At 42.8% G+C, this 27,298-nt stretch overlaps 3 protein-coding genes across 3 annotated transcripts in view; 2 read left to right on the top strand and 1 right to left on the bottom strand.

Annotated features, from left to right (window-relative positions):
• Nucleotides 1-923, top strand: part of STK36 (serine/threonine kinase 36) — a 28,928-nt gene extending 28,005 nt beyond the window's left edge. The window contains exon 27 of the mRNA XM_044438497.1: nucleotides 20-923. Coding sequence (XP_044294432.1) covers nucleotides 20-166 — 147 coding nt within the window. The 3' untranslated portion in view covers nucleotides 167-923. The remainder of the gene's footprint in view (nucleotides 1-19) is intronic.
• A 2,340-nt stretch (nucleotides 924-3,263) lies between these two features.
• RETREG2 (reticulophagy regulator family member 2) lies at nucleotides 3,264-23,879 on the bottom strand. Its single transcript, XM_044438502.1, has 10 exons — nucleotides 23,562-23,879; nucleotides 22,494-23,009; nucleotides 17,250-17,356; nucleotides 12,896-12,926; nucleotides 12,155-12,290; nucleotides 10,745-10,829; nucleotides 9,983-10,120; nucleotides 9,630-9,724; nucleotides 7,924-8,059; nucleotides 3,264-6,192 (listed from the first exon to the last, which is right to left on the bottom strand). The coding sequence occupies exons 2-10, from the start codon at nucleotides 22,748-22,750 to the stop codon at nucleotides 5,522-5,524; spliced, it is 1,656 nt and encodes a 551-aa protein (XP_044294437.1). The 5' UTR covers nucleotides 22,751-23,009; nucleotides 23,562-23,879; the 3' UTR covers nucleotides 3,264-5,521.
• A 24-nt stretch (nucleotides 23,880-23,903) lies between these two features.
• The window catches only part of CNPPD1 (cyclin Pas1/PHO80 domain containing 1), a 12,555-nt gene continuing 9,160 nt past the window's right edge, over nucleotides 23,904-27,298 (top strand). The window contains exons 1-2 of the mRNA XM_044438503.1: nucleotides 23,904-24,239; nucleotides 27,006-27,108. Coding sequence (XP_044294438.1) covers nucleotides 24,171-24,239; nucleotides 27,006-27,108 — 172 coding nt within the window. The 5' untranslated portion in view covers nucleotides 23,904-24,170. The remainder of the gene's footprint in view (nucleotides 24,240-27,005; nucleotides 27,109-27,298) is intronic.

Genomic DNA, 27,298 nt, shown 5'->3' with positions numbered 1-27,298 from the left:
GTCACAATTTTCTTCCTAGGTGCTGGTCTCACTCAGAGCAAGTGAGAAGCTGGAAGCACTCTCCCTTAGAGAGTCTCGGACTAGTGCCTATAGCAACCTGCGGCCCTCAACAACAAAGCACTGCAAAAAATTAATCCATCTCCTGCAACCTGTGCATAGCGCCTGAGAATTTGGAAGAGGACATCCCTGTCCCTATTTCTCCTTCCCATCTTCTGAACCTTGGAGAATCAAATACTATTGTAGCTATTTTTAGGAGTGTTCTTCAGTGTGCCTTAATGTCTGGGGGCTTTTTCCTTTTTAACTGAAGTTGAAAAAAGCCATTCCAGAGATCTGTAAACTTCTTTGTGGCATCTGAATGGGGAAAGTGTGCTTGTTCAGTAAGGACATAATCCAAATGGACTTGTGCAACTGACAGGCTGTTTGTACTGTACCTGTTTCCTGTTGTAAAACTTCAAGAAAAAAGCCAGATGCACTGTTGCCTAAGTGAAGAGAGCACTGTATAGTTCATGTGTAAGAACAATTATAACCTAGCTCTAGTACTCCCAACAGCAAGTGCTTTGGAATGTTGGTCTTCCATACAGTTCATTCTTCTGAAACTTTCATCCTTCCCCCTTAAATATGAAAGGTAGAAAACCATCATTCCTGCTTAAAAGAGCAAACATCAGTATTGCTCACCAAAAGGCCTCCCTTTCTTTGAGGTTTGCTGGTTAACTTATGGGACAAAAGCTAAGAGCATCTTGGAGTAGGAACAGCTAGCTTCTGTCCGGACTCCTGATCAGTCTTAATACGTTGCATCCATCATTTGTCATCAAAGACTCCAGTATCTTATTTATTGAGGATTTTGCTATGAACATGGCCGGGTTGGTCTTTTGACTTAATATTTTCTAGTATGCCTTTGTAATAAAAGCTGGTTTCTTTCCTAAGTAGTATGCTTATGTATGTGCCACAGAGGAAGTTAATAGGTTATTTCACTATCTGTGCCAACCATATTCTATAGACAAAATGTATGATCCATTTAAAGTACTGTTACAAAACTGTACATTTGGTATGATGATGTTCCACGGTTTGATAAAGTAATACGAAGGTAACATAGCCAGGGACAAGTTCCACAGAATTCAGTAGGACTTCAGCATAGACACAAACTGCACATCAGAGCTGCAATGCTATGCTCATTTATCTTGAAGTAAGTTCCCATGAGCATTAGATGACTTCTGAGTATGCATATGAATGGATCATCCATGAGGTATTTTTGAATAGGCAGTTAAAGGAAAGTTAGCTGTAGCCCTCTACCACTTCACCTAGATGCCTAACCTAAAATGACACCCATTGTTAACATGGTTTAAAAACTCTTGTGTTGCATCAGTGATAGGAAGTAAAGGTAAATAGCAGTGGTATGATAGTTTCTCAAGCTGATTGGTCTGCTGTCATTAGGAGAGATTTCTGATTTTCAGTAGGACTATGGCTAAAATGAAGCAGCAGTTGCCACTGCATTCTTACTTCATGAAGAAGGAACAGGACTTAAATGAGAAGAGTGAAATATACAGATTGGAAATCCATATTCTCTCCAGAATTTTGCATTTAAGTCCTCAAAATTAGGTTTTACTGTGTGATGGAGAAGCTGCTACTTTTGTGTGTCCTCACTTTTCCCAGGCAGCTCATTTTCACAGCTCAGGACTGGCTTTCTAACTCCAAAACCATTGGATTAATGTGTTTCTTGAACTGTGTGATGCTTTTAAGCCAATTAGTCCCCCGTTGTCATCCCCCCACACACTTTTCTTTAAACAGTTGTCATTTCAGAGCAGAGAGGAAAAGGGCATGGCAGTGGTGGTTTTTTTCCTTTCAGTTCATGTAGGTTTTGCCCTTAAAAATGGAACTCAGAGTATTATTGTACAAACCTTTGGTTACGTACTTTTCTATATCGGAAGTTTTTGTTTTTTGTTGTACATCTGAAGCAAAGTGCTATTAGCAGCTACACAGTTAAGCCTGATCCACTCAAATGTTTTAATTAGAATGGAAAGATGATATGGAAACTTGCATTCTTCTAGAAGCTATCTTTTGGCAAGATTTCTAATTGCTGTCAGGTGAAAGCTGCTGAGGAATATCTGCCTAACATAGAACCTGCTCTGATCTCACATGAGCAGAAGTGAGATTGTAGACTGTAGCAGGCAGGACAGGCTCTCCTGACCTCCAGAAAGTCTCCTAACACACACTAATGCTTTATAGTACTAGCAGCAGTATGCATGTACAAAAGAGAGTTGGAATTTAGGTACATAAGCCCCAAATAATGTCACACTTGCCAGTAATCACACAGGTTGAAGAAACTGTAAGTGTATACCCATATGGTTGAAATTCCTAATTTTCACAAACAGCAGAAGAAGCAGTAACTCTGTCACACCTCTTCCACAAGACTGCAGGTGGGAGTTCACTAGAAGTAGTAGTTCCCTGTATATAAGAAACTAGTTGCCAGGGAAAATCCTAGTCTAGAAGCTTTCTCACAGTGTGCTACTGTGGAAGTTACATCTAACTGTACAAAACCTCACCTGCAATAGTACAGTAAAGCACAGGCTTCCTACTTCAGCTGCTTTTTGTGAGAACTGGATATGAAACTATAGGATAAAAGCAGAGACTCCTGTAACATTACTGTTTTCCTGTTTGTGCTAGCTAGCCAATTTCTGAGCACCTGCCACAACCATCTGATTTAAGTTAAAAGAGCTTTAGAGAACAGCCCTATGGTCCTGGGGTAAGCATCTCAGGAACCACAGGTTGATTCAGAAAATGCCTTCCATGTTTGAAAGAAAGATGTAGTTGAAGATCTGATCCTAGCCCCATGCTGTCAGTCCAGAGGAAAAGCCTGCCAGCTGCCTTTTCAAGGGGAAGTTGGCAGGGAGAAGAGGAGGCTAAAGAAGGCAGGATCTGATTTATCCTGAACCTTCTTCCCCACCCTTTCCAAAGGGCACTTGTTAGACAGACTTTGCAGTCTGGCTAGCAGAAACAGGATAGAGCAGAGGAGAGGATGCAAAAATTGCATAAGAATCTTGGAAACCTCCAAGTTCAGAGGCTTCTGAGGGGTGAGAGAACAATCAGTTGAGCTGTAGCACATGCCCAAAGGAATACAGGCCTTGACACAAATACATAGAACAGCCACCCCTCCATAGGCTAAAAATGTCAGTCAGTCTCCAAGTCAAGAGAAATGGTAAGAGGGAAGGCGCAAGTTAAGGCTTCTAGCAGACAGGCTAAGAACAGTTAGATCCTTTAACCCAAAATTCACATCTTTGAACTTTTTTTAATTAAAAAGACTACATCTTGTTTTTAAATATTTAGCCATAGAATAAACACTGCTACATAGTTCAAAGCCTTCCACCTTCCCTAGGCAGAATCAGTAATTTCTGATACCTGTATTAGGAGGTCCCTATGCTGAAGCAACATAGCACTGCTGCCACCAAAGGAAAGGAAGAAAACTTAAGAGCTCCAGAGAGAAATACCAACATATAAACATGCCTCCTGCACCAGAAAGGGAAAGGCAAGGGTTCTGGTTTTTGAGAGGGGAGGCAACATTTGTGCTCAGGACACAACACAAAGGCAGGCAAGCTCCACACTCAGTGCCACGCAGCTGCCCGTTTCCAAAGTGCAGACATTAAGAGGAAGCTGTTTTTAACAGCCATCCCTCCACCAGGATTTGACTGGGAAGGGGGCCAAGCAACACAGGACAGAAACGGAACCAACTCTGGTCAACAAAATCATCTGTCTAGGTGACCCTAAAAATGTACTCCTGCAAGACTGAAAGGAGTCCAATACAGGAAACAATCCCAATACAAAGAGAAGGGGTGACGGATGGCTCAGCCACCAATGCATCCGGAAGGAAGCATAAGGAACAGCTGGGGTCTTGCAGCTGTGCTTGGAATTCCTTTGGCTGCCACTCACATGGAGAGAAAACACCTTAATTTTTCTGAAGGAACTTGCAGAAATATAACTCAAAGGCAAAAGCTTCCAGGGCAAACTTTCACATGTTCACAGCCTGCATATGGAAACCTAAGCTGCAGTTTCTCCTGAGAGAATGCAAAGAATGACAGGGATTGCCTAGAAGCACCCATCTTGTATGCATTAGTACAGCAAGAGAGTGACCAATTTATAATGCTGTTCTTGCCCCTTTAGAAAGAAGACTTATCCCTGGGAGCAAAACGGTATCTACAGAGCTGAGAAGGCTATTGCCAGAGGCAGATCTTCACCTTGCACTGTGCAAACGATACCCATGCTGACATGGGGCAGCTAATTAAAACTTTACTGTTGCACCTTAAAATCAACTTTTGAAGGATTCATCCACAAAACATCAATTTTTTAAAACTATATTCTATTAAGCTGGGCAGGTAGCATCCTCTACAGCCACCAGTGTAGGACAGTAGTCTCCTTTGCAGGCAGGGGAATAGAACAATCCCCCACACCCAATCCTTTCTCCTGAGAACACAAGTGGGCATACTACAATTAGCAAAGAGGGAAACCTTGAGAGTCTCAAAAATGAAGGTGTAAGTAGATAGGGCTAGAGAGACAAAGTACTGTCTCGCATAATTTCTAAAGCTGCTTTCTCCCCAAGTCAAGACTGAGGGCAGCAGAAGATGGTGTTCTCCCCAAGGTACATCACAGGGTAAAGCTGGCTCAGCCAGGCCTTCAAAATAGAAATAAGGAACAAGGAGGAATAAGGGTATTTTGCATGTAAAGTGCAGCAGCAGCAGCAGAAGGGGGAAAGGCCTGCAGTATATCTCCAATTCAGTTCTATTTTTCCAGGTATGGAAGAGGCTTCATACAGTAGTTCAGAATCCAAAAGACTGAGCTACCCCATACTGAAGCCCAGGTCAGATGGATTGTATATGCATCACTGTGTTGAAGAAATTAGGCTGGGATTTTAAAATAACGGAGGAGGGCTTAGTCCTTGGAAATGCAGCTGCTATTTTGTGCAAGGTGGGTATGTTGTCCCTCCTATTCTGGCAGCAAAAGTATTTTACCACTTGTCATTTTTTGAAGCCCAGTTTCCCCTCCCAAAACAAGTTTCTAACTAAAAAAGACCATCCCAACCTGTTCCTCCATACAACCAATTCCCCTGTTCAACTAAACAACCAAGGGTTCCATCAAGTTATTTACAGTTTAGGCCCTTCTGTTGTCACCCCCATCCAATAAAAATGTTTTACTTCCTACTGGTGCATAGGGATGAGCAGTGGGCATGTTCAACAGGTCTATCCAGCTGAAGATGCAGCGTGCAAAGAAAACAAAGATGAAGAGACAAAGATGGACAAACTGCAGAACCAGACCAAAAGACTGCATCATCACTAGGAAGCATGGGCTGGACACAGTGTCCTGTTGGGAAGGCCAACATCAGGAGGAGAAGGAGGGCAGCAACGACGATGCACTATTCCAGACATAACACTGTGCATGTGGATGCTCTGTCATCCCCGGTCAGTATAGATCACACTCTGCCATGTGTCTGTTTGTCCTTCCTTGCAGCTACGGAAATACAGGGGAGCCATGAGACCTATGAGCTGGGCGATGGTTCTTCTTCAGGAGGGAGGGAAGATGTGGCTGGAGCCTCTGTCTCTCCAGAAAGGCCTAGCTCTGCATCCATCTGCTCCAACTCTTGCTGGTCAAGTAGCTCGAAGTCATCCGCTTCTTCCTCATCGCCAGGTAAAGAGGCAGCTCCCACCTCCTCACTTTCAGACAGCTGAGCTTGGAAGCTGAGTCTCTCCTCAGGCTCAGTGGGCAGGAACTCAGAGAGGGAAGGCCCCTCGCTGTCCTCAGAGGAGTGGAGCAGGGCTGACAAGGTGTTCTGCACTACCGTACTGATAGCTGTGGTGACGATCTCTTGGCTCAGCGAATCGATGCGCAACCCCAGACCTTGTGCAGAGGCATCCTGTGGTTCAGCAGCCCCTCCTGCCGCTGCCTGCACATTCCCATTGAAATGCGTATTTACAAAATGCAGGGGGGAGGCCAGGCCCAAGATGGATGTGTCCAAGCTCCCTGTTGCTGCTGCTACCTCTTCCTCAGTGGAGTCCAGCTGATGGATCATGTGGACAGGCACCGCAAAGTTGTCATCCTCACTAGGTGGTCCCAAGTCTCTGGAATGAAACTCCTCCACGGAGGGGAACTCTGCCATATCCTTGGAGAAGGACTCTTCTGGCTCACTAGGAAGGCTCTGCTGATCCAGATCTGAAAAGCATCATACCACAAGGGAGTTAGCCTCCAGGGCCCTCTGCTGCAAATCCTCAACCCTCATTCCAGCTCAATTGTTTGCCCAAGCATGGTTTTTGGACTGCTTTATATTATACAAAGCCAAAGATGAATAGACTAATTTGTCATTTTGTTCCACCTTCTTTGACGTCGCCTGGCTGTGTTCTTTCCCACCCCCTCTGTCTGACACTCCTCCATAGCACAGGGCAATAATTGGTATACTACAGTTATGCCGCCCGATTTAAAATCACTAGTCATGCAGATGAGCGCACTGCTGCTTTTCTTCCTTATTCTATCATCTCTTCACTACAAAGGTGATATTAGTTTAATGAGAATGAACATTATACAGTGGTACCTTGCCAACAGTGGCTCACAAACTGAATTCGTTCCATGACTCTGGTCACAACCCCAATTGGTCGTGAGCCAAGTCAAATTTCCCCATAAGGTTCAATGTAAATAAGGTTAATCTGTTCTGTAACCATTTTTTAAATCACAAAAATTTGAAACAAAGTAACAAAGCACAACAAAGATCATGGCCATCTCCTTGTCCCCCCCTCCCGGGCACAATCGCGGCCATCTCCCCTCCACCAGCACAACCGTGATCGCACCTGTCTTCCCTGCACGAGCGCAACCATGATTGCGGCCACAGATGGGCATGATCGCGGTCATGCTCGGGCAGGGAAGATGGACATGATCGCAGCCATCACCTTCCCCCACTGAGCACGACTGCGATCGTGCCCAAGCAGGGAAGACGGAAGCCGTTGCGATCATCACCCGATGCGGAGTTCGCAACCTGAGGCAAAATTTTTCTGAAATTTCAGTTTGCGACCCAATTTGGTTGTGAACTAAGGCATTTGTGAGCCAAGGTAGCACTGTATTAACTAAGAGTGATACAAATTTGGAAATACCCAATCTACACTTCATTTCTGCTATAAACTCATCAGGTTACCTTAAGCAAGCCACTATTGTCTTAGTGTCCGCTCCCCCATACAATTATTATTGACATACCTTACAAGGCTGTTGTAAAGCTAACAAGAAAATAAATGTGAAGTGCCTGATTATTCTACTATATACTACATTCCACCTGCTCCTTCACTGGCAGGGCCTCAAAGGAACAGCTCAGCATGCTGTTGCACTGGGAGTGACTGCTACTGTTAAAATGAGTTTTTCTGGAACAAGAGGCAGCATTTTGGATTTCCACATGTACTGAATCTAGTAGTAATACCGCATTACCACTAGTTACTACAGCATCAGACTAGCTGCTATATAAAATACAGGCTTTCCTGTTCAGAAAACTTATAGCTTATATTAAAAGGAGTTTGACAAATGAACAGAACTAGTCAGGTGGCAATAAGCTGTTTGTAAAGTAGGACTAAACTGAATAAGGAAACATTTTGAAGAAGTGGGTCTTTTTGGTTTAGAGTATATAGTGACTAAACCATCTCCTGCCTTAGACTGTTGTAAGATAACAAGGATTACACAAAGCTGTCTAAATAGCCCAGTCACATGGCATGGGACACAACCAATGCCCCGAGGTCAAATTCCTCTCCAGCTGTAAAAGCTACTAGAACCCAAATACTTAAAGACCCCATCCCCCATGCAGGTCTTTCCAAGTCCAGAGAGACAATATTCCTGCCCACAAACTTCATTTCATACATTGACACCCAGCTGGTATGGGGTTTTTGGGTGTGTTGAGTAGGAAAATGGCACCTTCAGACACGTCTGTCAGCTGTGGTGTGGTAGCTCTAGAGACCGTGAAGCCTCCACTCTCCAAGATAGAGGCCTCTTCATCTGAGAGCTCAGAGTCTGTGATTGCCAAAGCCAGAGCTGTCTTCTTTACATCCACCTGCAAAAAGGAACAAAGTGAGGCTATTCTTCCAAAGCTAAATAGTGCTTGTAGCCAATAACTTCAAAGGACACTGTTCCCTTTGCAGTGCAGCTACAAATCCAACTTGATAGGCTAGAATCTCCATCATGAGGGGATGCTAATGCAATGCTTGAAGCCAGAATTTGTTCTATCCTTTATTTTATTAATCCTTACAGTGATTCTCTTAAATCAGGGATGCAGGGCCTCAGGCCTGGTACCCAAATCCAGCCATCTGGTATTCCCCAAGTGCCCCCAGCCGCTTTCTTATCACTGATTGTTTGGGGGTTTCCTGGCTTTGTGCTTCTCCTTATGCTAAAAGGTATAAAAGCCACTCGTAAAGTTTAAGCTTCTGGCAAGAAGGACTTTAAGCTAAAATATAATGTTTTGTTATGTTAGCCATTGTGTCTTTGTCTGTGGCCTGACATGCCACTAAAATTCAGTACCCCAAAAATCCAGAATGAAATTTGGTACTTATGCTGAAAGAGGTTCAAAACTGTTATTTAAGATAGTCTTTTGTTCCTATACTACAAGGGAGAAAAATCTGTAAAATGTCACCAGACCACTGCTGGGAAGAATAGATCATATATTTTTTTAAAATCCACAGGGTATTTCACAGGGTTGTCATTGTGAGGATAAAATGGAGTGAAGGAGGACTCTGTAAGCCACCTTGGGTATCTCACAAGAGGAAAAAAGGCAGAATATAACTATAATAAACATAGACACATAATCCTGAATGAAAGGGGCTAAAACTCTTTTAGCAGAAAGAGAATTTATAACAGAATTAAGAACATGGAAAACCTATCATCTTTAAGAACTGTCAGCAAAGAAATTTATGTGAGGTGGGTTTACGTCATGTTTCAAATGCACTACATGATTCACTTTTTTCCTAAATGGAAAAAAATGCAAGAATTTAAAAAAGAAAAAAACTGACCCTGTTTGTGGTTGCAACTATAAACTCTAAGTAAAATTTTGTTCAGAATAATATGATCCCCTGTAAAGGAACTATTGTCTTGGGACATGTGATTATTCTGCATCACCTTTTTAAGTAGAATTGTACTTAACATACTGTTGTGCCTCAAACATCTAATACATTGACCTCTCAGTGACTGAGCCCATGGACTTGAGCCCAGAGCCAACAAACTTGCCACCTGGGTTATGCATGTAACTGGTACTGTCAAAATAAGGGAAACGGACATTGTACAAGTCGTCCTAACCCTTCCCTCAAAACCATGAGAAACCAATTGCCCATGGCTTGGAAGAAAAGGTGACAGAGGTGGAAAGCAACCAGGTATTTATTTATTTTATTTATTTATTTAGAAAATTTCTATGCCGCCCCATTTGCCGAAGCCTCGGGGTGGCTTACAAATAAATCAATTAAAATACTATAAATTAACAATATAAAACAAGTTAACAATATAAAATAAATATTTCCACAGCTTAAAGTTCCAAAGGCTAGAGGGCTGGGGAAGCAAGCTTCTAATTTTTTGATCCCATGGAGGAGTGTTCTTAGGAATGAAATCCCATGTCTTCATGCACCCCTTGCACTTACCACTGGAGAATAGCCAGATAGTTCCGCCTCACTCTCACTTTCTGTCTCTGCCATTGACTCACTGCCAGCTTCTGGCTCACTCTTTCCTTGACGTTCTGTGGAGCAGAACAAAAGAAATGTTCCATGGGACACTTGTGCAGATAGCTTCACCAAAAGCAGACTAAAAGAAGGATTTCTCAGAAGCACCAAACAGTCTGGGCTTCTACTGGGAGACACAGACCTCTGGCTCTTCCAGCCCCTGCTCCCACCAGATGTTTTGCATAGTCTGGATAATCCAGCACAGTCTGGATAAGAGTTGCTGGGTCTCCTATCAAAAATAATGCATGTCAGGTAATAGGGAGCTATCATCTTACTTTTCTTTTCATGTTTAAGATGCAAGGTCTCCACTTTCATGCTGTAGTCCAGTTTCATCAGGATGGGCTCCAAACGGGTGTACATCCTCTGGATAAGCTCATGGTACACTACCAATGGCCACAGCAAGATACTGAGCACTGAGAAGTGGAGAAAGCCCAGAGTGTGTTAGAAATTAACATTCCCTGGGGCAAAGAGGCATCCCATGTCACCTGCCAAAGATGCCCAAGGCCAAGCCCCTTCCACAGCTCCTTTCTGGGCCCAGTCACTGTCCTGCTGATCTCAGAACTGTACAAACTGCCAAACATGACTCTGGAAATACCATCAGGTAGACCAAGCTATGAAAGAGGCACAGCTCAAGCTGACTCATACAATGAGTCCTACTACAATTTGACATGGACAGAAACAGAAAAACGAAATAGGCTTGAAGTAAGATTTAACAAGATATAGAAACAATCTTAGCAGATACTTCCATTTGCAGTCTGAAAAGACAGCAAATGGCTCACAACCCTCTTCTTAGAATCATGTTTTCTTGCAGAAATAAGAGTTGCCCTAGATCCATAGGTGTCATTATGTGAAGGCCTCTATTATTTGCTTTATAGCAAGGGTTACAAGTGCATTGGGAGGCAGGAAGGGACTGTATTAAGTATTGTTTTTAAGTTTTAGAAAGAAGGTTCTTGGACGTAACTGTGGCAGCCTATATAACAACTTTCTTAAGCCACATACCTAATTTTAAGTACCATGAAGGACTTAGTGATACTCACAGACAATGCAGGAGATCATGATTCCTGGAACATAGTGCCCTACAATTGCTAGGATCAAGCATCCTGAGCAGATCCTGGCACAGAACTGGAGGAACAAGACAAAGACCAAGAATGAAAATTTAGCAAGCTGGAGGCATTCTCAGTGCAGCCCATGCAAGAAGCTATCTATGAAATGGTTTGAGGTTAGTTCCTAATCCCAAGATCCTTTAATAACAGATTGCATTCAGCCATAAACCTGTCTTACAAGCTCCATGACCATAACATGCCATAATGGCTGGCCACAGTTTTGCTTCAGTGTGCTGTCAATTGGGTAGGCTGATTGATGCCCAGAAGTAACTAGCAAACGGGCACACGGCTACCTCCAAGTAATTTTTCTTGAGTCAGTCACAGTACTTTGGAAGTAGTACTGGAAGAGATCTGCTTATTGCAAATATATGTCTGAACCACATCTCAGGAAATAATATGTTTGCACTTCCCTCCACCCTCAGCACCTTGCCTTCCAATTAACCTTAAATATATAGGCTAAGGCACTGCTTACTCCTCCAAGACACACTGCTGTTAATATGCAGAGATGGTTTCTTGCAATTTATGCAAGGCACTACGGCAAGAAGTTTGAAGTTCTGAAATTTTATTCAGAAGGTTTTATTCTGAATAAAATAAAATTTATATTTAATTGTATTGATATTTATGTTTGCAAGCCACCCTGAGGCTTTGGCGAATGGGGCAAAATATAAGTTTACTAAATAAATAAATAAATAATAAGGTGCCTAGAGTTTTATATCACAATAGATGCAGAGTTGCTGCAAGCAATCATTCCACTCCTTTTTCTCTCCTCTAAACATTTACTGAGGCAAATTATGCACTAACATCATAGTGGAGTGCTTGTCCGCCTTTAAAAAGGAGGGGAGAAGAGGAGGCTTCCAACACGGAGATATCACATGCTGCATTTTGGACTGCTAAGCATTACAGATGGAAAGAGGAGTAAGAAGAGGCATGGAGCTGTGACTCTCCATAAACTATGTAGCAGTATCAACGTATCAGTCTGGCCTAGGGGTATGTCTGCACAGTTCCTGGGTAATGTTGGGAAGAGCTGGGGATTACCTGAACCTTCTCTGGAGTGAGGTACTTGGTTAAAATTCCATTCCTGTTTGTTTCCACATATACTGAAAACTATGATCTTCCTTTAAATTTGTGATTTGAAACCACACTTATATCACATGATTTTGTCTACACAGAATACTTGCTTCTTACTACACTAAAGCTATAACAGAAGGAAAATCATCTTATTTTGTTTCTGTCAGGAGGAAATATAAATTACCAAACCATAACCAGGATTTTTGTTTATTTTTTGTAGAAAGGAGCCATGCCGGGATTTCTTTGTATGAAAAGTTCTGCTGATTTCCTGCTTACCTTGGCAGGGTTTTGCCTCTTGTATTGCAATAGTTCCTGCAGGTACAGCCTGAAGGTAATCCAGCTCTCAGCCAAGCACCGACAGAGCTCTGGGACACTGAGCAGATGAGGCTGTGCTCCTGCCATTTCACTATCCCTGCAGCAATGAAAACAATATATCAACAGCTAGCCCTTCCAGGAGTACTGCTATATGATGAATAAAGGAGCCACATGCAACAGAGAATCACTTTTTGTGGACAAAATTGACAGTAATTTAACTAAGCAGCTGTGAAACATTATAACCCATGCTCCAACAGAAGACACAGCATTCCTTCCTTCCTTGGGAACTTCCAGCTCCCAAACTTACAATATTTCAGGATAATCATTCATTTACTTCTACACATTTCTAGAGCTTGAAAACAGTCACATTTGACCTGTTGAGGTAGGGCAATAACTGAGAAGTCCTTCACACTGCTGCTCCTGAACCTGCTAAGTCAAATATCTATGCTAAAAGAGAACAAATTCTCAAAAGCATTTTTTAAGGTCACAACATAGATCCGGAATGAATATGTGGCCCTCCAGATATTGTTAGACTGCAACTCTCATTATCCTTCACCCTTGGGTATGTTACTTTGGCTGATGGAAATTGTAGTATCACAACATATGGAAGGCCACAAGTTGCTTAGCCCTGGCATTGAACCAAGCACTAAGCCATTGGTAGAAAAGATCCCTGTGCCCAGAACTATATGAAGAGCAACCCACCTGTCTCCTTCCAGTTCTTCCAAGGGTTGTGCTGTAGCAGAAATAGAAATGCAAATCATTCAGTAAGTGTAAAAAAAAGATGACAGTTTAAATTCTAGGAGCATGTGCTGCTAGATGTTTTTTTCCTTCATCAGTCAACCTGCAAATGCAGATGAGAAAGAGCAGCAAAAGTTGCATCTTGAAAGTTCAAAACACCACAGGTACTGAGGGGAAGTGAGAGTTTCCTTGAAACTGCTGGAAGTACTGCCCAGATGTCATGACAGACTCATAAAGTAATGCATTAGTGGTACACTCAACCACAGAAGATCTAGTTTTAATGTACAGAAACAAGAATTTTATGTATTGAAACACAGGGACTCCAAGGGACACGCAGAGAACTGGCCACCCAATTACAAAAGAATATAGTCCAGACTCAGCTGATGTTCATAGAACACTGGAACCTCTTTTGCTAGAGCTAACTGCTTTCTCATGTGCAGTTACCAAACAATAAAGTCCTGGGAGAATCACTAGACCTAAGGAGACAGGGCTGTCAGTACAGTCTGGTGTGTGAGAATGTCATGTTGTTTCTTGATTTTTTAAAAGCAGATCTCCAGACCTTGTAGTAAAAGAAACTTGAAAAGGTTTTCAATAGGCTGCAGTATGCAGGTGCACCTGTGTCTACCTGTAGTTTCACCAGAACCTCATTTTATATTTACAGATCCTCACCCTGCAAAACCACCTAAACTGGTTCAGAAGTCATCAACATTGAGAAAGCTTATACTACATAAACTGTATGTTTATTCATGTAACTCAAGTTGGATGTAGGACTGTTGCAGAAGCTGGGTTGCCTTGGCATTGAGCATAAACAAAACTCCTGGCACTGCAAAGCCACTTAAAAGCATGGCCAGTAGTTTCAGTTTTCCTAACCTAGTTTACATAAGGTTGTGAAGAAGCTCCTTTGAAGCAGAGATATGAGGCTAGAATTCAAAGCTCATCAGATCTGACTAGCTGATGCAGCTGGCACACAGTCCTGTTATTTATAAAATGCTGTATGCTGCACACAGTCCCTACAAACGACAGTGCCCGGGGTTAGCTCAGGGCTGCCCCCTGGGCCATAAACACAGAGTTGGCAAGCTAGTGAAGAGTGCACTGGAGCAGCAGAAAACAATCTTGTTAAGTTTGTGACCTAGATTCCAGGTAATCAGTCCCAACTGCGATCTCCCCCTGCCAACACAGACTCTGGTGCGTACTTGGGCACTGCAGACACCACTTCCCACAGGAGTCCATTCTAACACCATGAAAGGCTACTATTGTTAACATAGCAGCCGGCTGCAAGACCATTTAGTGCAGCTATGAATACACTGAGTTCTGTGCTAGCATGCTATAGATATAGCCAGGGTGCTAGACACAGACATCACATACTGGGGCAGCAGCAACGTGACAGGTTTACACCAACCTGCTTTGCACCTCCTAATGCATGAACCAGAAGTGTGATGCAACACACATGTGCCAGCTCTGTAATCCCGCTGCTTCTGCTACTTGCCTAACGATACTCTCTCCTCGTGCATATTTTTACAGGTCTGGATGATCCAGAAGAAGCATCAATGCACCAGAAGTGCTACCACAGTAAGTTATCAACCCTGATTGCACACTGAAAATTGGATGCTCTCAGAGAAGCCAAGACCACAATGTTAACATTCACTGTAAAACTGAACAGCTAAACGCTCCATTGCAGAACTACAAGAAGAAGCACAGCAGGAAAAAGAAAAGGCAACAGGATGCCCAGAGGCAAAGCCTCTCTACAGATATAGCGCTAGCATGCAACATGTAAATACTGACCAAAAATAACTGCTTTGTTTGGTCCTGCAAACAGGAAAGGAGCAGCATTTGTATTTGACCCACAGCCTTGTCCAGATGATTCATAACTGTATCTCTACACAATCTGCCTGATCTCTAACCTGGAATACAGAATCTGAAATAGGATGTCAATATTGATTGCTTCTAGGAAAGGCAGCCTGTACAGCTGGTTTTGTATAGATCAAAAGATTGAACTGGTTTTGTTCAATAAAGTAAGGAGGCAGACATGTTTAAAGTTCTCAGCAAGAGTTCATAAAGCAACCCTCAGCCCACCTTGGCTAATCGAGTATTTTGTGTTATGTAACACTATTGCAACACTGCTATTTACCAGCGGACAACTAAACTATAACAGGCTCAGCTTAGATAATTTTTAACATAAAATCAAGGTCTCCAGGTCCAATTGCTTTAAAAAGAATTGCTCTAACACAAGAAAGTAAAAACAAAGGGAGAGAGATATCAGTGGTGTTTTGCATCCATTTGTCATGTGTGAAAAATTCATGAACTCAAGTTGGCAGGATATGTCTCATTTAGTAATATGGGCTTTCTAGAATTTTCTCCTATGAAAATTAAACTAAATTGCATGGGGTTTTGCATCAGAAAAATCTCAGATGCCCTAGAAAGTGATCTAACTTAGCATATTTATTTTTTTTTATAAAGAACAAATAAAATAATGTTGAAAAGTGTTCCATGATCATTTTTGTTCTAATATGTGACACATATTTGAGCTGAAGAGAGAAAAACTAAAACACATGTAATAATGATTTATGTATCATATAATGTAGAAATATTTATTAGACCATTAATGTAAAAACAGAGGGCTATCATAGTCCTTCATGGCTTAATTAACCCTCACCAAGTTGATGGCTGGGTTCAGATGACATGACAACCTCTTACTGGGGGTTGCACATGCAAAACTGTGCCCATGGGTGCTGCAACTAATCATAGGTTAAATAATCACGGTGAGCTGCAACATATCATGAAAACCAAGCCAGGAACATGTACTTCTCTTTTTTAAATTCAGTGAATTTAAAAAACAATGATACTAAACATTGTTATCACACTAATAAAGTTTAGCAAATCAAAGAACAGTGCATAGTATATCAATGAGCACACATCTGTATTTCTGAAACTGCCAAACAACATATTTCAAATTGGCATACATTCATTGTTACTCATGAACGTACAGAATGGAAAGAAAAAATAAAAGCACTGGAAAATTTTCCACTCTACATCACTGGTCTTACTTCCAAAGAAGGATACAAGACATCAACAGCAATCAGATTATTTAAAATGCAGTGTTTTAATGAGTACTGTTTGACACAATTCACGTTTCCTCCTTCCTAAGGAATTTCCTTGCCAGAACAGAGTTTAAGATGTGAGTTCTAAGCACAGCCATATGCATTATGCCAATTCATCATTAAATCCAGACTGCAGACTCCCTCTGACATCTTTGCAGTTGACCGTTTATGGCATTATACATATTGTTCAATGAAAGTTGTTTTTGCACAGCCTGTAACAGCCATAAACTGCATACAAAGTGCCACTTGCTATGGCCTTTCTCCTAAGAAGTAACCAAGGAGTTCATTCAAGACAAAAAGACATCAGTTTCTAAAGTTGCTAAAATGCAACCGCTACATAATGAACTTACAGCAGGTATATTTGAGGAGGGAAGGGAAGGCATTATGGGTCATAACACAGTTGCCTGGTTTATTTATTAATTTATTATTTATTAGATTTATATCCCACCTTTTTCCTTCCCTAAACTCAAGAAGGCTGACATAATTCTCCTCTTCCACTCCATCTCATCCTCACAACAATCACTCTGTGAGGTAGGTTGGGCTGAAAGTCTGAGACTGATCAAGTGTCACCCAGTGAGGTTCATGGCTGAGTGAGGACTAGAACCCAAATTGCCTGTGTCCCACTCCTGCACTCTTAACCACAACACCACATTGGCTCTAACTAAGGCATTTTTGATAGCACCGCTTTAATAAATCTAGCATTTATTAAGACTAGAAAGCAATGGTTTCTGCAATCCTTTTGAACCAGAAACCAAACATTATGCTTTGTACAAAATATGTTGTTACAGTTTATCTTACTTTTCTCATCTGGCTGCATCATTTACTATAAACTGACAAGAGCTGAGATATATACAGAAACAGAGAAGACCAACCAAGTGCCTTTAGTCTGAGGAGCTACCATTTTTAATAGCTTCATAAATGAACTAGATCGGGCTATGCAAGACAGCAGAAATGCACCAATTCCTTCTTGGGCATAATAAAAGTAAGTTGGACACATGCTATTTCAAGAAGCCAACAACTACAACTCCTTACCATTAGCTAGTCTCGTAGTACCAGCACTCCTGGACAAGGAACAACATCGTTTGTTACTTCTTATTGAGTTGATAAAACACTGCAGCAGTAATGAACTGTACTTGCAAGGGTGTGAGAACCAATGATAGCACCTGTCTATGAACTATGACACTTCCCTCATTTGTACTACCATCTCTATTCTCACTCACCTGAGAAATCCAATAGGAACTGGGGCTTCCATTTCTCCAGCAGAAGAACTCCAATAAGACCAATGCTTAGGAGGAACAGAGGACGCAACGAAGTGGAGGAAAACAGCCTGGAAAGTCAGAAAGACTAAAATTAAAAACGAATACTAAGAAAAATGTTGCAAGGGAGCATGACTAGGGGTGCACACATTTCTAGCAGATTTTTGCAGCTAGTTGCCTGCAGTCATTACAAACTTTTCCCCTGAGTATACACACAGAACTTCAGGTATCTGGGCAGCTTCCTCCATTCACACTGACTTTAGAGAAGGTCAAGTCTCACACACTGCTTCTGACCTTTCTCAAAATCTCAACCCTTCTCAAGTCCTCTTGTCTTAGAAAGACGGCTCTTTTTTCCAAGTCCTCTCAGGCAGTAGAGGGCTCTTGATCAGTTTACTTCTGGATGGCTGGAGGAATGCAACTGACAGAATGAAACCAAAGAGTTTAAATTATCTAAATTTTGCAGACACCTAGCAAAATGTGACCTTTACAATAGTCAATGTAAGCAATGTGACTATAACTAACTATAATCACATTGCTTTGCTGCAGACAACTGGCCAGAATATCCAGTTGCAAAATATTATTTTTAAAGCAAAGAAAACATTCCAGTTAATGGTTAAAGATACCACCTAGCCACATCAGATATATTAAAAACATTGTCTTGGATAAAAGGTCAACATTCTATACCTTAGAACAGTCCCAACTGCACACTTAATTTTATCACTTTGTAATGTTATGCATTTCATTTATATGTTATGTCCTGTCTTTCATATGAAAGACCTTACTGCAGGAGTTACAGAACCTAGAGCCCATAGGCAGCCCTCAAAAGCCTTAACTGTGCCTTCCCACACACCACTGCCCCTGATCTCTTTTGTCACTATCATTGAATTATGTTCTTTCTCCAAGATTGTCAATTTTACTCTTGTCATTGTGGCTTCTTCCAGCACTGTCGGAAGAAGTCAAAAGTCAAAATGGAAGCCTGAAACTAGAATAGTATGAACTGTTTCCTGAAATCCAAAGTGATCAGCATGCGTGCACACGTGTGTGTGTTTGAGAGAGAGAGAGAGAGAGAGAGAGAGAGAGAGAGATTTTGTTTTGTGGCACAGCTGTATCATGCTATGTTATATTGTACCAAAAACCTAAGTATATTTCAGATGGTTATTTCTAAGTTAAAAGAACTAGGTGAATGCCCTATCACCAAGAAAGATTACTTGGTGACATCTAGTAGCATTTATGAAATCAGCTCCTCAAAGAGGTGTGCCTGGCACTCACTCCTTTGGTGCCAGGTGAAAACCTTTTAATTTACCCAATATTTTAAGTTAGATTTGTATCCTCATTTTTATCATATTTTACTGTACCTCTGAATGAGATTTAGCTGTGATGGTGGTGGCAGGATGTTGTGCTGTTATTCTTTTAGGGCATTTATTAATGGGATTGTTGTTTCATAATACGTGTATTTAATATGTGTTTTATATTAATCATGAGTTTGTAAGCTGCCCAAGGAGCTTGTCTTTGAAAATGTACTATGAACCCCTGCATGGCTTCTGCCTCCAAATCTGCTCTGCTGATAGTCAGTCCATTGTCTGTAATAGTAAACAGGATGTTTTTCTTTCTAGTACTTTGCTGGGCTCTATGACTCAGACTTGTTAAATGTTGCTGTGTGCACATGAGTAGGGTAGGCAAAAAGGAAGGAATGTGCAAGCATCGCACTTCTCAGTGACTAAAGGCTTAACAGGAGGCTCAGCTACGCGTAGTGTGACTAGCCATGGGCAGGGCTTGCTCTGAGTCTTGGTATATTATCAGGAGTTAGCAAGCTCGGAGTTTTGAGCCAGGGACAGTGCAAACCATGGGGACCTATGCAAAGAGTACACAAAATCTAACTGAAAACACTCCTGGGTGAGCCTCCAGTTATCTGCAGTTGCTAGTAGCAGGCTTTGTTTGTTTGTTGCATTTGTATGCTGCACTCCATAGCCAAGAGGCTCTCTCGGCAGCTTACAATATATTGCATTATATTAAAAATAAGAATAGAACAAATTAGTACAACAAATAATAAATCAATACAAATAAATCAATACAAACAATAGGAACAGGCATTCTTATAATAATAAAAACACATTAAAGCTGTCTATTTATAAAAACAATCTTATCTCAGACCAAGTCCTGGAGGTGCTTTTGGCCCTTCTCGTGCAACAGGAGAGGTGTTTATACTATGAGAGTGAAGCAGGAGTCACTTGAAACTGCACCCAAGATGCAATGCAAAGTTCTACATCCTAAGCCAGAGTTTGGCAACTGCTTGCCCTCCAGATATTTTGGTCTACAAATGTAATCAGCCCCAGACAGCACAGCCAAGAGTGAGACATGACAGGCCTAAACATGTAGAGAGCCAGAAGTTGCCCACCCTGGCCTAATCTATAGCTGCCTTCATTTTCAGATCAAGCCCAGAGGACACTCTAACATCTCCTCACTGCAAAGTCCTCTTGGGTCCACATGGAAATGAATCAGTCCATGGCTACACTGGGGCCACAGAAAGCAGCTTTTACCTGTTATATGTCCACTGCTGCACTCAAATGGACACATCTCTTTTATTTAAGAAAAAGGTCAGAGATCAGTAATAAAGCATGTGCTTTGTAGGCTAAGAGTCTAGGGTTCAAATTCTAGGGTTCAAATTGGTATCACCAGATGCAAGGATTTCAGACAGCATGGCTGCAAAAGACATCCACTGCTTGCAACCCGAGGTTTCGGCAAGGGGCGGCATAGAAATGTTATAATAATAATAATAATAATAATAATAACAACAACAACAACAACAACAACAACAACCCACCCCCAGAATGCTATTGGGCAGATAAAAATATAAAAAACAAATCTACCTCTGAAAATGGAGAGCTGCTGTTTGTCAGAAGCTGAATGTGCTGTCTAGCTACTTATAAGACAACATCATATGCAGAATGTTTATTGAGATAAATATGCGAGAGGTATGTGTATGTAGAACATGCATTTTTCAGACATTTAGGGTGACATTTAATGATCAGACAAACTTAGCAGCAGGTAGGGTGTAGTCATTTCTTCACCAAGCGGCTGACCAACATCCTTCTACTTTTGACATGTGATCCTTCCTTGAACTATAATTATAATCAGAGGTTCCTATTATGAATCTGTTTTATAGAGGATACTGAAAACAGTGCCAAAATATAGTGGTTAAACAAGTAGGACCATGCTACCTGAGATTTGCATCACATATTTTCAAACCTCTTACATCATTCATGTACGCTTGCAAGACTTCCATGTTCAACAATACTAATTTTTGCAAGTTTACATCCAGAAGCAAATTTATTCCTAGCTTCTTTTACTGAGTACTCCCAAGTTTTCTTTTAATGAGTATATTATCTAACATAGTATTTCCCCTCATAATACTGCCTCAGTAAGCCCAAGGAAAGTAAGTTTAGAATCACCACCTTCCTGCTCAGATATGAAGAACAATGTCATCTGGATTGGTCTGGGTCTATGTTATCTGAGGGACCCCCTACCCTTGTCTGAGCCTGCCCAAGTACTACGATCAGCAGCAGAGGCCTCACTCACTGGCCCACCAGCAAGAGCCATAAAACTGGTGGGTGCTACAAGTACGGCTTTCTCCGCAGAACTTCCTCCCTCGGAGATACATATGATCTCATCACTGTTGTCTCTTTTAAAATCCCTGAAGGTACATGTAATTGAAGGCAAACTCTGTATTACATGCTTTAAAATAATCAGCTGTTGCTCCTGAGTTTGTATATTTAATTGTATTTTTTATATTATAAGCTGTCTTGTGAAAGCAGTGTCCCTGAAAATCTTTTGATTAAACAAGGTTGCTATGTGTGAGAGAACATTTGGGAATTGGACGGGGGGAGAGTTAATTGCTTTGTCTATGATTGGAAGCCTTTACTTTTTTTTCTATGATATGTTGTCTCCAAATAGAAGTTTCTAGTTTGTTCAAAGGAAAATGATATTTAAATTGGGGAGAATGTGGTGTGCAGAAGTGTACTGTCAGCAAGCTTGCAAGTTTATAAACCCTTCTCCATATAGCTACTTTTCTCTCTTACACACTGTAAGGTTTCACCTGTGAAAAAGACTTTCTTCCAAGTCCTTCCATTTCCACACCATAACTTAATTGTATCAACTTTCTCTCCCATGCTGCTACCACTCAACTCCAAACTTGACCCAGCATTCCCTCTTGCCGATGATCCTGCCTTGATCTTTATTTCCACCATCCAAAATCTTTATTTGTTGTTTTGCACTGCTCAGCAATATATATATATTATTTACAGCCTTGAAGTGCACCACAAAGTTTCTCTGAGTGTGTGATTTCAGTTGGAGAAAGTGAGGTCCAACTCCCTGCTTGACCACAAAGTTCACTAACTGGCTTTTGGCAAGCTATCTCTTGGTTTAATTTACCACACAGGGTAGTTATAAGAATAAGTTGGAGGGAAAACCTATGAAGGTCATCCAAAGCTCCTTGGAGAAGGGGAGGACTACAAATATGATAAATAAGCATAACAGCAAAGGTTGACACCTGCTCCAAAGTAAGAACTAGCTAATCCTTAGACTGGAATAAAATGTATATTGTTTACTTCAAAAAGTTAGAAAATAAATAGCCTTCTATAGAGCTCTATTTACTTCTCACATTTTTGATTGGAGACCCATAGGGCTAACCTCTACCCTCCTTACACTTCCCACACATGCCCCTCAGCTCAAAGACAGGCACCTGTCTGCCATGAAGATTTCTCTGCAGACAGCTGAAAGATTGTGAGCAACAGCACGATTTTATGATTCACGTTTATTCAGAAGGAAACCAAACTTATTTTACCAGAACGTACGCTCAAGTAAGGACGCATGAGACAGCCTCAAGCCGAGGCATCCCTGGTATTGCGCAATCGCCTGGATGCCCACAGGCACCTGGGCTTTCTCCGCACCGAGAGAGGATCTACCGCCCACCATCGGCGTCGCCATCACGTTACAATTCTTTACCCGCATCAAGAACAGCTTCCCCCTACTCTAGAACGACTCCCCTTCTTCCAACACCTCTCCAGGATTCCTAACCGCCACCCTGGCTGCTGTTAGATGGCAAAAGCTCCCACCCCTCTCCTGCAGCCGCGATCCCCGGCCCAGTTCGCCTCCTTCCTAGGGCTCATCCTTCATCGCCCGCGCACCGAAGCCACCTCCTGCTTTTCTCACCATAACGCAGCTCCGAGGGAGACGGCCCCGGCCAGGCTTTGTGGCGGCCTTTCCCAGACCAGCAGCCGCTGAACGGCTGCTACTGTCGCCTCCCAGCCCCTCAGGCGCCGCCTCAACCGAGCGGCCAGAGCCAACACCTCCTGCTCCTCCTCCTCCTCCTCTTCGGCGTCGGCTGCGCAGCCACCGGGCCCGGGCATCGTCATCGCCTCCCCTTCTTCTGTCAACGGAACATCCGAGCCGCCGCCACCGCTCGCCATCGCTTCAGCCAGGGATCAGGAAGGGGTTGGTAGAGGAGCACGGAGCTCTCCTGACAGCCGCAACCGGAAGCCACCCTGTGCGTAAAATCAGATCACGTGCCCCAACCCCCCAGCACGTGAAGGAGGAACGTTTTCTTTACAGCGCGCATGCGCAAACTGTCCAAAGCGCCGTTCTTCAAGCGTAGAGATAGGAAAGAGAGCGGCAAATGTGGTTGTCCAGTGACATTTCCTGGTTTCTTTTGACACTTCTTTCCTTCTGCTTCAGAAGTAAGAGTAATCCGCAGAAAAGAATGAGAAAAACAGATTTTAATATAGTGAAGTTGTAGAATGACCATACGCACTCTTACTTCATGTGCAAATGTAATTATTTTTAAAAGGACAAGTATTTGTAGGTCAAGATAATCGCTGGCTACACGAGTAAAGAGGCAATGCGTTAGTACAAAGCGTCCTCTGCTTTTCTTGGAACTAATTACCTTTTTTTGGTTTGGGAGACTCTGTTTTGGAGATAGCAGGATGACTGTAAAATGGTTAGATCCGAAAGGAATTTTGTTTTGCTTTCTACTCCCTTTCACTGTATATTTCACTGTAGACTGAGGAATCCAATATTTCCTCAGGTAATTAGATCGAACATAGAATCGAGGTGGGCAACTTGTGTTCCTCCCAGAGGTTTTGGCCTAGAACTCTATTAAGAGCTATCAAAAGGTGAAAACTGATAGGTCTTGTAACTAAAACAACTGGAGAAACTCAAATTGCCTCCCCGATATAGGTTAAATCTTGTAATAAAGAATATAACATTGTGAAGTTTACTTACGTATGTGCTTCCCTCATCCTTCCTGCATGTACTTTCAAAAGCAAAAAAGGTTGTGCTTTGCTGCGCTGGAGTCTAGTACAGCAGAAAGCAACTTACTGTCTCCGGAACATTTGGACTACCGTTCCCATAATCCCGAGTCAGCATGGCTCATGCGGAATTTGGGAGTTGTAGTTAAAAATATAACATACTGTTTCGTGTATGGTTTTTAAGTGTGATTTGTATGTCCTTTTCCCCCCACTAATATCGTGAGCTGCCTGAGACGTCCATGCCAGTTTGTCCGAATTCTTTCAAGATCTCTAGGCTCGGGAATTAATGAAGGCCTGACTCATCCCAAAAGCAGCCGGACTGCCCTCCTATGGACAGCGGCCAGCTGAAAGGGGCGGCCGCGGAGAGACCCGCCTCCTTGCCCGCCCCAGGAACAGGAAGGCGAGAAGCGGCGCCGGGACCCTTCGCTCTTCCTTTGCGGCGGAGGCGCCACCAGCATCAGAGCTCGCCGAGGAGTTCTGTGTTCGCTGGGCCGCCCCTGCCCAGAAGCCGGGACAGCTGGAGCCCGCGGCGGGCGCCAACAAGGAGGTAGCCTCGCTCGACGGCCGCCTCGCGCTCCGCGTCATGGACTTGAACGGGCTCCTTCTGGACGAGGAGGGCGCATTCTCTCTGAGCGGCTTCCAGGAGTTCACGGTGAGCTTTCCCAGCCTAGTCGGTCCCTCCTCCTGGCCAGCTGGGCCGGCGAGGCGCCCGTCAGACAGTCGGGAGCGGAGGGCCCCAAGCCCCCCGCGCCCTGCTCTCTCGAGCTGTTCATGGCCACGTCCACGGCCTGCCGCTCAGTGACTCCCCGCCAGCCCCCGTGCGCGTTGCCTCAGAGGCGCGATAATTGGCCCCTGACGCTTCTTTGTCTGCTTCGCCGTAAACACGGGCTGCAGGCCCGGGGCGCTGCTGGGCACGGAAAACATCCGCGGTTCTTTCCCATGGAGGGGCGGGGGGGATGCAAATTCGTTTATATTAACTTACATATTCTCTAAGGTTTGTGTGTTTTAAAGGTTTCTGTCTCCCAAGGACACCCATATCTGGAGGGAATGTGTGGACGAGAGAGGAGGGCATTTGATTTAAGGGAAAAAAAAACCTTAGGCAGAATAGAAGTGAAGTATGATCTTCGTTTATTTTTAGTTAAATGCCCCTGGAGAGCAGGGTGGTGGGGCAGATGAATTTTTCTTTGCTTCACCAGCTTTCCCCAGTCTGGTGCCATTCAGTTTTGCTGACTTGTAGCTCTCATTATCCCCAGCAAGTATGTCTAAAGGTCAGGGGTATATTAAGAAATTCCTAACTGAAATGGTTATCACAGCCCCTGAACTCTCTGGGTCACTTTTAGGCAACCTGCTATTTTCTTAAGTCCCAAGATTCCATCTGAAACAGTAATAATACCAAAAGCTGGTAGGACAAGGATTATTGAGATGCTTTATGCTAGACTTCTCCAGCAGGGTGCTTTCCAGATGCTTTCATCTATGACTCCCTTCATGCTTGATCATTTGAAGGGCACCAGATTTATACTTTTATCTGGGACTATGTCCCAATGAACTTCATTAGTCTTCATTCTGAGAAGATATGCATAGGCTTAACTTTAGGTTTGTGGGTTTATTGCACAAATGGGGAATCCGGCTTTCCATATGGTGGACTACAGCTCCCATTGTCATTGCCCATTGGCCATCAAAACATGGAGGGCCATCTGTTACCTGGAGTTTAGCATCACCTGCAGGGATTGTAGGGCTGTACACTTACTCTTTTGTCCCTGTTTCTTGACGGAAACCAAACACAACATTCAAAAAGACAGAAGTGGGAGCAGAACCTCATTAGCTGATCTTAAAGCCCTGGGAAGGGAGGGTTATATGGAAGAAGAAATGCCAGGAGATACATAAACAGTGAGAGGTTCCTGCTTAAAATCCATCTCCCACAAACTTGAGTTCTATATTGCACTCTATCTGGTTTCATTCACTCAGTATTACTGCTGTCTAAAGCTCCAGTCCTGTGAGCATTTACCTAGAAGAAGCCCATTGAGGACAATAATATATATTTAAGAACATAAGAAAAGCCAAATTGGATGAGACCAAAGGTCCATCTAGTCTAGCCCTCCATACACAGAGTGCCAAACCAGCTGCCCACAGAATGGCTCAAACAAGATGGGTGCAAGACCTCTGTCTGCCCAAGTTCCTCAGCTAAAAGAGGTAACATACAGCCAGCAGGGCTAATGGACATGGATTGCCTCCTCCTTTTTGAATCTGTCCAGTCCTCTTTTAAAGGCATCCAAATGGGTGGCCATCACCACTTTCTATTGCAGCACTTTCCATTGCATAGTTGAACTATATGTTGTGTGAAGAAGTGTTTTTATCTGTCCTAAATCTCCCACCAGTCAGCTTCATGGGATGTCCCTGGGTTCAAGTGTTATAGAAGAGGGGAAACATGTCTCCATCTCCACTTTCTCCACACCATGCATTATTTTAAACACCTCTGTCATGTCTCCCCTTATTTGCCTTTTTTTCTAAACTAAATGGTCCCAGTAGTTGTAGCCACTCTACATAGGGGAGTTGCTCCAGTCCCTGATTATTTTAGTTGCCTTTTCTACCTTTTTCAACTCAATAATGTCCTTTTTCAGGTAAGGCAACCAGAACTGAACACAACGTTCTAAGCACAGTCATACCAAGATTTGTATAAGGAGAGGAAGATCTTGGCAGTGCTATTTTCTTTTCCATTCCTAATTATGCCTAGCATGGAGTTTGTCTTTTTCACAGCAGCTTTGCACTCGGCCAACATTTCATTTCTACTACTATCTCAAAATCCCTTTCTTGCTCAGTCAGTGCTAGCTCAGATTCCATCAGCTTATACTTGAACTTGGAATTATTTGCCCCAACATGCATTGCTTTACACTTGCTTACATTGACCTGCATTTTCTATTTTGATGCCAATTCTCCCTGCTTTGGAGCTTCTCATAATTCCTTTTGGTTTTGACCATCCTAAATAGGTTGGTGTCATCAGCAAACTTGGCCACTTCACTACTTACTCCTAATTCTAGATCAATTATGAATAGGTTGAAAAGTGTTGATCCTAATACAGAACCCTGTGAGTCTTCACTGGTTACATCTCTTCATTGAGAGAAATTGCCATTTATTCTCACCCTCTTTCTTCCGTTCTTTAATCAGTTAGTGATCCATAACTCCCTTCTCCCCCCCCCCCCCCCCCACAGCCTTTATTCCATAACTGCTCATTTTGCTTTGGAGCCTTTGGCAAGGGACACACGCATGATGGTTGGCTTGGAATCCTACATAATGTTGATGCGTATATTTCTACATTGTTTGGCCTAGTGTGTTGAATTAACTTCTTCAGTTGTGTGTGGATTGGGCAGGGGAGAAAAATTGAGAGTCCTAGTACTTGGTCCTCATTTGCCTGTCCTTTCAGTTTCTTCCCAGGCATCAACAGCTAAGTGATCGGGTACGCAAGCGACTTTACTATGGCTGGGATAAAGACAGCACGCTTGATAACATCTCAAGTCCAGTTGCAGGTGAGTTGGGTTTACAGATGTTGCAATTAAGCTTGGAAAGGAGGTGTGAGGGGAGGAAAGCCATGTCTGTATATGTGCATAAGCTCCCTTGAGCTTCTCCAACCTCTTTACCACCCCAAATGCAAGTAACATCACTTGAATTGTGTGCCAGCTCAAGATCATTTGTAACAATTGAGCTGTGTTGCTTTCC

This window comes from Varanus komodoensis, unplaced genomic scaffold (genome assembly GCF_004798865.1).
Source record: "Varanus komodoensis strain SLA01 unplaced genomic scaffold, ASM479886v1 scaffold32, whole genome shotgun sequence".
Taxonomy (NCBI): domain Eukaryota; kingdom Metazoa; phylum Chordata; class Lepidosauria; order Squamata; family Varanidae; genus Varanus; species Varanus komodoensis.
Note: the sequence above shows the minus strand (reverse complement) of the source record. Positions and strands in the feature narration are given on the sequence as shown.

Bases quoted from the DNA above. Each gene is read 5' to 3' on its own strand.
- RETREG2 (XM_044438502.1), bottom strand. From the start codon at position 22,750: ATGGCGAGCGGTGGCGGCGGCTCGGATGTTCCGTTGACAGAAGAAGGG. The intron at 9,725-9,982 runs GTAAGATGATAG...TCTGCTCCACAG, and splicing joins TCTTAAACATGAAAAGAAAA to AACGTCAAGGAAAGAGTGAG. The intron at 6,193-7,923 runs GTGCCATTTTCC...GATGCTTTTCAG, and splicing joins GCTGACAGACGTGTCTGAAG to ATCTGGATCAGCAGAGCCTT.